Raw genomic sequence first — 11,434 nt, forward strand, 5'->3', positions numbered from 1 at the left:
GCAAGTCCAATCATTTTAAAAGATCTGGTCAAGATTACTTGTAATATTTCAGCAGCAAACACTCATAGTGCAAGCTGTTGCTTATACTTACGAACTTTAGGATACTAAAATATTCTGTGGATTATATTTGTAGGAAGGTTTCAATAAGAAATATGATATGTAAAACTAGCAAGATTCGTTCATATGTTGGAAGTTAGTAGAAGAGATTAGTAGTTATGTTTTGTTTTGCAGTCGTTTACAAAACAATTTTTTGTATGTGTATGAAGATGTGAATGAAAATGGTTTTACATGTTTTGCTTAGTCCTCAATGTATTTTAGTTGTAAGACTCTTACTTGAATGTTTAGTTACTTACCCAGATCTCCAAGTTCTTTTGGCAGAATAAGTTTTATCCCTCACTGATTGATATGTAATGTTATCTCTTTGGTTGTGGAAGTTCCCGTTTTCAGTTCTATTAAGAGAAAGACAGAGATTGAACTATAGATATGCACTGAGTTAAAGGCTTAAAGCTGAACTGATCAAACTTTTTTGGACTTTCTCCTTACCGTACTTTGAATAGCAGGGACTTACCTGCAATTTTAACTTAAAGTTGGTAAGAAGAATTATCATGATTCATGAGTGACTCTTAATTTTGCTTTAGCATTATTTATCTTCTTAGTTCTTAATTTTGCTGTAGCGTTAATTAATTAATTAATTAATAAGAAGCAGATTGTAAAATATTCCATCCAGTCATCCAGATTCCGTGGCGTCTGGTGCACTAATTAAACTATTTTCTTGTGTCACGAGTAGCACATAGTTCTTGGAGGTAGCATTCATGCATGAAATTCATTATCATCTAATAAGGCCCATTTTTGTGTTAGTAGGATGCTCTTTTAATCATTTTATTCAAATATAAAAGTAAGGACATATTAAAAATTATCTATAATATTTACTTTTTCTGCATACTCATTCAAATAATATTGCATTTCCAGCGAGGTTTTAATCATTAGTATTCGACTTCATTCTCAATAGTGGTTGGATGATGTGGTAAACAAATGAGCAGATTAGAGGTATTGATCCTAAAAGGCTCAAAGTGGATGATTTCGAGATCAAATCTTCAACAGACATACGGATAAAAGTTCTGACTTGACTACATTCAAGTACAACTCGAGATAAATATCACACAAGATTTTAGTAGAACCTATTCTTCATGTGTACTTAAATAAATTATTTAGGTTATATTCATCACATAAGAACTCTCAAAATTTAAATTAAAATACCAGCTGAAATCAGAGTTCTGAACACCATTATTACAACAATGTAGCACCGCTGTGAAGGCAATCGACATACATAGCAACCTGGCAAGATGCATGGTCTACAGAAGCACAAGGGGCCTTGTGTAAGAAAGGGCTAAATCAAATGTTATAATGGCCAGTCACAGTAGCTTTGATTTTGCTTCGATAGTTAAAACTACTGATTACATATACTTGTTCTAAATTATACACAAGTGCTCTCCATGGGCCTCAGCCATAATGTGAAAACCAATTGAAGATTCAATCTTAAATTTTTTATCGATTAAGAAGCTCAACTTTAACTAGATTTTTATAATACTTGTCCACTGATGAAAGCAAAAGTTCATGTTCCATATATTTTGTTTTAAATACAAATTATTTCCATATGCAATATTGGATACTTCGGTCTTAACATTTTTGTTAACAAAGTGTAACGGAATAAAGGCGATGTCCATAATTGGCAGAATCAAAATTTAAGTTGGTTTATCACAAGTCCGCAGGGACTACTTCATTAAGATTTCTAAAATCTATCATATACACTCAAATATTATGTACAATTTGCATCCTACAATCAATAGGAATCAGCTTTTGCTAAAACACATAACACATTCAAGCTGCAAGCACCAATACTTTGATAGTGCCTTGGCTATTTGCAGTTAGTATAGTGGGACTATCACTCTTCCAACATACAGCGCTGATGAAGTAAGATCCTGCCTCATCCTCAGCATCATCCACCTCAGGCGAACCAAATTTATGCCATGTCACGGGCTTGGATATTTCCTGCAAAGGAGGTTGAATCTTCAGTCACACACGAGGCATATATAACATATTTCATGTAAATTTTGACATGATTAAACATGGCAAACCTTGTGATAGACGAAAACTTCATTTGTTTCACTGCCACAAGCGATGTACTCGCTGTTTACGGTAAGACCAACAAAGTTCTTCTCATTCGCGTGGCCTTTGAAAGTCCGAACCTGCATGGAGTATACAGTATTTTAAAAAATTTATGATAGTTATGAATATTTAAGGCTCATTTAAACAAGAAATTCATTACAACTGATGCCCAAATCAATAGCCCCACATATCCAAAGAAAATAACTGACTAATGATCAAACAGAAAAACATGTAACAACAGTCACTAGACTCGCTGCATCCAAATTGTGAAGTAATAGACCATGATTAAAATGCCTCAATATCAGTCACCACAGACATCAGACAAAAATAAGACCAATCTGTTTGTGGCTTTCAATAATAGACCGCATTCATGAATAATTGGAGGCCTCATTCCAGGCATAAAAGTAAAATAACATCCCTCAAAAGATCGACTGGAGTCGGGGTATTTTCCACCTGAGGAAAAGTCTTTGGGGAAAAAAAAAACAAAGAAACCAGCAAATAGCTCAAATTTGTGCCAATTCTTATTTTAAACATCTTTTCTCTCATGATTGACAGCTTTGGTTGCCAGACTCAATCCAACCTCAATGGCTATGGAGATCTTATACTGTCATTTCTCCATAATCTTGGCAGACAAACAAGGAACGATCATATAATATTGCAGAAATACTTCCCACTTCATAGCTCAAGCAATGGTTTTTGACAGGCATCAATCCAATATTGTGGTTCAAGGAGGTCTCATGGAAAACACGTAAACGTGTTTAGCACAAGCAACAAATATACATTTATATAATTTACCTAAGTTTCTCAGCTACATTCATGAGTATATCTTCGAAAGAATATTACAAACAGATAGGCACTTGGAATATTTGGGATGTGCAACTGGAGTACACCAATTATCTTCAGCCAAAATTTGAACTAAAAAGAAGTGATACTCGTGAATATAATACTCAAAATAAGCATCTGAAATGGTTATATTGAGTAATTTATAGTGCAGTTCAGTGTAAATTTTCATAACAAAGCCATATGCCGACACATAAATTCTAGCAGGTGGGCTGGTTATTGATAAATTAATCAACACAAGCCAACGGGAGTTCACGGGTTAAATGCAGAATGCAGATAAATTTGATGATAATCAATCAAATACAAGAAATTCCTTGGCTTAAATTACTCACTGGTACGTTGTCCTTCACATCCCACAACCGCAATGTACTGTCTGTTGATGCAGATGCAAGTTCATCATTAGACAAAAATTTCACATATGAAACAGCCTTCTTGTGCCCACTGAAAACATGGACTGGACGGCTAATGTTTCTCAAATCATAATAATGGATGTGATGATCTGCTGATCCAACCTGGAAAGAATATTAAGATCATTGTACTGTAAGATAAATCAAGTTTAGATGAAAGATAACAAAACTTGTCACTATCAGACAGGTAAAGTATATAATTATAATTGTAAATTATTGCAAGCAATTACTGATGATAGATTTGCATATGTGCAGCTAATAGTATGATTTTCTAAATTTTATATATATAGCCAGACAGAATCCAAATTGGCAAAAATGATTAATGGTTAGAGATATAAGAAAAGGAACTATTTTCTGAGGAAATATTACAGTTATGTAATTAAAAAGTATATATCTTCGAAATGCCAAACTTTGAGTTGGCAGCAGAATGATACATTGCAAGATAGTACATATATGGGATTAAAACTGAAGTGCACTAACTTGATATATCATCTTCTAATTGAACAGAAGGTACATACTGCAATATAATTGCCAGATCCTGGATTATACTTGACACAACATATGTTTGCTTTCATGTCTATATTTAGAACACTTGCCTCCTGCCTTGTGCACCAGACTTTGACCTGCTCAAAGAAAAGACAGAAATTACAGTTAGTTCGAATAACTTATTAATTACATAGTAATCAAAACAGAATTTAGGAAATCACTTATCTACCAGCCTGTTTCAACTGGCAGGAAATTCCATATTCTTGATCAGCATTAAACTTTTAAATAAATGTGCTATAGTACCTTACAATCATCACTACCAGATACTAGCATAGATGGATCTGTTTTTGAAAAATCAACACTCCATGCACGCTTTTCATGTTCTTCATATTCCATTAGACTCTGCCAAAAAAAATGATACTCATGAGAGATCAAGCATGTAATGGTGGAAACAATATCAGTTAATAAACTGATACACATAAATTGACCATTTGAATTCAATAATTACCTTCCTAGTGGTTACATCCCAAACAGTAACAATTCCTTCATAATCACTGCTAGCTATCTGGTTCTTAGAATACTTGTTCCAACTCAAGCAACTAAGTTTCGATCGTGTAGACATCTCCACAACAGGATAATGAGAATCTGCAGGTTCATTCACAACCTGGATAGTAATAACAAAGGTAACAGTTATTTTTGCATTCAAAATCTATTGGTTTTTCGGGCAACACCAGCGTACCCCTCCACACTAAATGTAACAGAAAACCCTCCAGCACCAGTGCCTTATTACTAATTTGACGTAATTAAAAAACAACACATCAAGAACCATAAAATACATAGCACTAAAGATTGCTAATCCATTTTCTACTGCATGAATCTCTTTCCAGTCATACTCTTTATCATATAGTTTATTTATCCCTTGATAAGTTATCAATGTTTTGCCAAATTTGAGAATGCCTCCTCCTGTAAATTGGAGTCAGTAGGGGAGTTGGAAGAAAACTCTATCAACTTCATATTAAAGTTAACAGCACTAAAGAAACTCTGTTAAGAGCGTACTTCATATAAAATACACTAAATACTACTTCAATATTGAAGATGACTTAATGACCATATCTCCAAGACTAGTCTATCATGTTTCCAAGACTTGACTCAACACTTTGCTATCCATAATTCACTAAAGTGATATATTTTATCCCAAGTGAATATCAGTGGTCCACACTGCCACCTAAGTTAAAGTTATAGCACCCATTTACCCCAGAAGAGCAGAAAATACAAATTGTAGTAAGAGCAAAAGGCCATCCATTTACCCCAGAAAAGTCGAAGACTTTAATGCTTCGTGAAACTCCAGCAGTAGCAAACAAATCATCATCACGGTCAAACTCTATGCTGCAATAAATGTTACAAAATCCATACATTCAGAGTGATCATACTTAAATACAGATGTAAATCTGAAATAGAGCCTTCTTCAGAGGAAAGAAAGAGGGAGGAGAAAAGAGAAGGGGGGGGGGGGGGTTTAATAGAGCCACTTCATTTCTCTGATGCAGTTCAATATTTCTTATTCCTTCACATTCAGTTGGCGGTGGGAGAGAGATAAAGTCAGTCAGGTTTTAAAATACAAACCAACCTCCTCATATTACCTAAATTATTACTACCACATTTTTTATCTTTATCATACAATGTTAAGATATGTAACACTGTTATGGCATAAAACCACCAAACAAAGACCAAAATCTTGATAATCAGAGATATGGTCAAAACACTATATTTTACATCATAGACCTTTGTATAAATCTATAACCTTTATTTTATGTTTCATGAACCATCTCTTCCAAAAGTTTTAAGTAGTTGGATAGAGACATGTGAATGGTTTTATATCTAACACATCCCCTGAAACAAATATAGTATTCTACTTGATGCTGAAACTAAACTTTTTATATGGAAAAAAGGAAAGCAACTAGGAATAAAGTCTAAACCTTTTATTTATAGAATCTCTAATACCATGTCATGAACAATCCCTCAAAAAAGCTACGTTGCTGCCTTGTTAGGTAAAGAAACATAAATGGTTTATATAACATTTTACGTCAAAGAACTAGATCTATCTATGACCTACAGCAAACAAGTGCACAACTGGAACTATGAAAAAATTGGTCACAACTCACAAACCTATAACTCTATGCCAATAAACCTTGCATATCTGATGAAAGCGAACTTTTAATTGCAGTAATTAGACTAAAAAAAATAGTCTTATATTATAAATATAATAAATATATAGTGGATAAATCACAGATTGCACACTAAATTAAGAAAACAATTCTTGACCAACAGATGACTTTAATGGGTTATGCCAACCATACTGCAATAACTGAAAATAGGTTGGACAAAATTTCTACAAAATCACAGCTGCAAAGATAAAATGACATAGATGAATAACAAAGATTCCGTGAGAATCTTTCATCAATAAATAAGTAAATAAATCCCTCACCTTGAAACAATGTTGGCAGAATGGAATAAATCTCCATGTCTTAGTTCCGCAATGACTCTCAATCGGCTGTTTCAAATAGAACAGAAAAGGTTGAAGATAACTAGGTACTTCTGACTCAAGAAAATAGTAATTGACATCAATATTGTATTTATCTATTGGTATATATGAAAACGATAGAACATGGCAATACCTGTAACGAGTGAAAGTAGTCAAAACTGACTGAAAATCTTCAAGACCAGCCGTGTAACCTTCTCGGCTTATGAGATTTGTATCAAGTTCTTGTTGGCCATGGGGCTTATCTACTGAATGACGACGCTTTCGTAGGTAGCATTCTTGTAGATCATTAAACTGGAATGAGGGAGGGAATATTTGATTGAGAATTTGAGATTTGTTTTTGAGACGGAAAGGAAAAATGAAAGAAATAAATAAACAAATAAAACAGAACGCTTTAGGTGGTATAAAAAAGGATTTTTCTAGAAAATGTTTCAAAGCTTAGACAACTACAAAAGCTATATCGTTAACTTCTCCAAATTTGTTTAGCTATTTCTTCTGGTCTTGAAAAAGAAAAATGACAGAAAGAATTTCCAAACAGACAACTTCTTTCAAAAAAGATCACAATGATAATATTTAAAGAATAATTTATCGAAAATGAATTCAAGAACTAAATAATGAACCAAGATAACCTGTGTATGCACCCTCTTTTTTCTGACTAGAGCAGCACCCGATTGATTTATATATTGTGATTCTGATCCACTGATGCCATCTTTTCTATGAGATCCATATCCATGAGAACTGATTTGGGATTTCCCCTCGTTTTTCTTAGTCAAACTTCCCGAAGACAGCCCTCCTCGAAGATTTAGAGTACTAGACATAAGACCAGTACTGTTCTTGTCCATTGATGAGTGCCATGATTTTCTTCCACCAGAATCATCAAGCATCCGCAATTTGACAGAGTACCTGTCTCTTGCACGATACAAGTCCATTCGATGTTTCTCTACAGCACTAATGTCCTCTTTTATGAACTGGAGATCAGTTTGCACCTATAAATGGAACACCCGTCAAATGCAAGATTGAAATGAAAAAAGAAATATGTATTAAAGTTAGTACAGAAGAAGCCATTTAATGCAATCGGATGAAAGGAAAAATTGATAAGTTGATAACAATAATTTAATCCCAAAAAGAAGATAGAGATCACGTCAGCACACCTCCTTTAACTCGTCAACTTTTTGCTTCCGTAAGCAATGCAAGAAGTCTAACAAGATCTGCATATTTCTCTCAGCTTCTTCTTGTTCCATTTTTCTTTTCTTCTCTGCAAGGAGAGACAGGAGGGTGTCTAGCTCCTTAATTGTCACGTCACAACCCTGTTTGAAGATCCAAAAAACAGAGAGAGAGAGAGAGAGAGAGAGAGAGAGAGAGGAATCATCAACTAAATAAAACAACTAAATATGAAGAATTAGGCCAAATTTCACAAAATCCTGTTAAATAGATATACATAGCTAGTGACTGACCTTCAATAAAATCACAAGTATGAATTCAACAGAAGTAAAGAAAAAATAAGTTTCCAACTTAATTACAACCTATTCATAACCAACTAACTTTGTCAGACACCACAGTATCCCAACCCCACCAACCACCACCACCACCACACACACACAAAAAAAAAAAAAAAAAAAAAAAAACGGAAGGGAAAACACACCCCAGAGAAAAGGGGGTCATTCACCGTTAGCATTTAGCAACTCTCAGTTTAGGCAAACAGTTGTCATTGAACTTGTATTCATACTAATACAATCAGTTTTGCCGTGTGCCCTATTGAAGAACAAAATGTTACAGTATCATTTTTACTGTGCCATAACAGCAACATGCCATATATCCATAACAGAGTGACAAATAGAACAGTATTTTGAATTATTACAACAATCAATAACGAATTATTTAATTTTGTGACAACTCACAAAATGAATTAAAAAAAATTAGCTATGACAAAGGTAAAGATCAAAAGTAGTACAGCTAGAACAACAAACCTTCTCCAATGCATGGCGGAAATGCTCCACAGGGGTAGCAGTTCTCGATATTTGGCGAGCAGAAGTCTTCTTTAGTAGCTACAAATGTGGTACAGAAACCGTATAACAATAAGCTGCATTTCGAAGTAAATCCAGTTCAAGATAAAAATTAAGCTCAAACTCTCATATTCAAACTTTCACGCTTTCAAATTACCGAAAACAGAAAAAACGACGCTAGTGAAGCCAGTAAAACCAACATTATTCCATTCACCGAGTCATGAAACTCAAAAACAATATCAGCTAGACCTATTCAGCTAAAAAGAACGCTACATACAGCAGCACAGATTCTTCTCTTAAACGCAACAGGAACAATTTCAGTCTGGAAAAAAGTTAATATCACCTAAAGCGCGAAAAGCTTAATTCAAAGTTTTCTTTTCCTTTACACAACGAAGTACGCATATATTCCTCTCTTAAACGTAAACGAAACAACCGATTCCAATCCAAACGAACCGAATTCGAAGTTTCTAACTCCGGAAAACAAACTCTGCCGAATCGGAAGGGAGAATTAAAAAAAGCGAAAAGGCGAACCTTGTCGAGCAAGAAGTTAGGGAAGAGGTGGCTGTTGGTGAGGTAATGGCCGCAGCAAGGGCAATCGCTCTTGTTGCGAAGGTGAGTGGTGATGCACATGTAGCAGAAGCTGTGTCCGCACGCGGTGAGGAACGCGTCCTTGATGATCTGCATGCAAATCGGGCAGAGAAAATCCTTGTCGAGCTCCGGCATAACCGCTTCGGAGGCGGGAAAAATCTCACCGCCAGAGACGGCGCCGACGGTTGCCGCGGACGGATCGGCGGCAGCGGTTGGTTTGGACTGCTCGGATTTGACGACGGCTGGGACCAGAGGCCCAGCGGAGAAGTCCTCCATTTGGAGGTCTATCGTGGAGGAGTGGTGGTGGCTTCTTCTGTCTTCCTTTTTTGGTTACGGTTTAGAGAGAGAGAGAGAGAGAGAAGAGAGTGTGTGGTTTTCAGTAATTCGGGGTTGTGTGAGAGATTTGAGTGCAGAGAGAGAGAGAGAGAGAGTGGGGAGTGTGGGGCCATGGTGTAGTATTGTGAGGGTGAGATATGTCCACGTGATGGCAACGCTTGCAATATGATGAAGAACGCCACGTCACTCTAAACGCCAAAATCTTCACCAAATGTTTTTTTCTGGCTGAAAAAAATGGCAAAAAACGTTACCGTTTCACTAACAACAAACTGATTACAGATTACTATTTACTAACACAAAAGAAACTGTTGTGAAATAAAAGTTATATATATAATTAAAATGTATAAATAAAAGACTCTAGTATTAAAATAATTAGCTCAATAATATTTATATATATATAATAATATTATATGTTGTATTGTGTATATATATACAAAGATAAGAAAAAGTATTAAAAATAAAGAGAGAGAGAAACACATATGTTTATTGTTACTATCTCAATATAATAAAGATGATTAATATTGCTATTAATATTATATGTAAAGAGTAATAGAAAAGAGAATTTAGAATACTAATAAAATAAAAGAAGAGAAAGAATTGTAGTAGAAATATAAAGAGAAGAGTATTTGATTGTAACATAAAGAGAGAAGTGATTTTATTATTACTTGCTTGTGTTTCTCTCGGAGGCAAAAGCCTCTATTTATACACATATTGGGAGCTTAACTTCAACATGCATTTAATGTCATTCCTTCTTTGAAAAAGTGAGTTTTGCATGGGAATGGGCATTCACGTTGTTTGTTCTTATCACAACACTCCCCCTTGGATGCCCATTTAGGATTATTGCCTCATTAAAACCTTACTAAAGGAAAACCCTGTGGGAAAAACCTTAGTGAAGGAAAAAGAGTACAATATCCTTTGTGATGGGGACTGCCTCATTAAAAACCTTGTCAAGAAAAACCTAATGGGAAAAAAAATTGACCAAGGGAAAAAGAGTACAGTCTCCCCCTCTTGTCGACATCATTTAATGTCTCGAAATCGGCGCATCCCAATCTTATGTACCAATCTTTCAAAGGAGGATTTTGAGAGTGACTTTGTAAATAAATCTGCTAGGTTGTCACTTGAACGGATCTGTTGGACATCAATTGTCCCTTGATTTTGAAGGTCATGAGTGAAGAAGAATTTGGGAGAAATATGCTTTGTTCTATCACCTTTGATGTATCCACCCTTAAGTTGAGCAATGCATGCTGTATTATCTTCAAACAGGACAGTTGGAGCTATCTTATGATCAATCAGTCCACATGATGACAAAATATATTGAATCAGACTCCTCAGCCAAAAACACTCGTGACTAGCTTCATGAATCGCCAGTATTTCAGCATGATTAGAGGATGTTGCAGCAATCGTCTGTTTTGTGGACCTCCAAGATATAGCTGTACCACCATATGTGAACATGTATCTTGTTTGAGATCTCCCTTTAGGTGGATCAGACAAGTATCCGGCATCTGCATAGCCAACTAGTTGTGATTTGGATCCATAGGGATAAAACAATCCCATATCAACCGTTCCATGAAGATATCGAAAAATTTGTTTGATTCCACTCCAATGTCTTCTGGTTGGAGAGGAACTATACCTTGCTAGTAAATTCACCGCGAATGATATGTCAGGTCGCGTATTATTAGCAAGATACATTAGTGCTCCAATGGCACTAAGATATGGTACTTCAGGACCAAGGATATCTTCATTTTCTTCTTTAGGGCGGAATTGATCCTTTTTCACATCCAAAGATCTTACGATCATTGGGGTACTTAATGGATGTGACTTATCCATATAAAATCTTTTCAAGATCTTTTCTGTGTATGTTGTTTGATGAATAAAGATCTCACTTTTTATATGCTCGATCTGCAGGCCGAGACAAAATTTAGTCTTTCCAAGATCTTTCATCTCAAACTCTTCTTTTAGAGTTTTTATAATTGTTGGAATCTCTTCAGGAGTCCCAATGATATTTAAATCATCAACGTACACAGCAATTATAATGAATCCAGATGCAGATTTCTTTATGAAAACACACGGGC

The 11,434-nt window shown here is 35.2% G+C and overlaps 1 protein-coding gene across 1 annotated transcript; it reads right to left on the reverse strand.

Annotated features, from left to right (window-relative positions):
* Positions 1 to 1,751: 1,751 nt before the first annotated feature.
* LOC112702269 (E3 ubiquitin-protein ligase COP1) lies at positions 1,752 to 9,501 on the reverse strand. The gene is made up of 13 exons (XM_025753238.3): positions 8,970 to 9,501; positions 8,403 to 8,480; positions 7,587 to 7,742; positions 7,065 to 7,421; positions 6,572 to 6,729; positions 6,382 to 6,447; positions 5,207 to 5,285; positions 4,408 to 4,563; positions 4,203 to 4,301; positions 3,932 to 4,036; positions 3,339 to 3,518; positions 2,136 to 2,246; positions 1,752 to 2,049 (listed from the first exon to the last, which is right to left on the reverse strand). Exons 1-13 carry the CDS (start codon positions 9,300 to 9,302, stop codon positions 1,879 to 1,881), a joined length of 2,049 nt encoding a protein of 682 aa, XP_025609023.1. The 5' UTR covers positions 9,303 to 9,501; the 3' UTR covers positions 1,752 to 1,878.
* Positions 9,502 to 11,434: the final 1,933 nt, after the last annotated feature.

The sequence above is a fragment of the Arachis hypogaea genome, chromosome 7 (genome assembly GCF_003086295.3).
Source record: "Arachis hypogaea cultivar Tifrunner chromosome 7, arahy.Tifrunner.gnm2.J5K5, whole genome shotgun sequence".
NCBI classification, from domain to species: domain Eukaryota; kingdom Viridiplantae; phylum Streptophyta; class Magnoliopsida; order Fabales; family Fabaceae; genus Arachis; species Arachis hypogaea.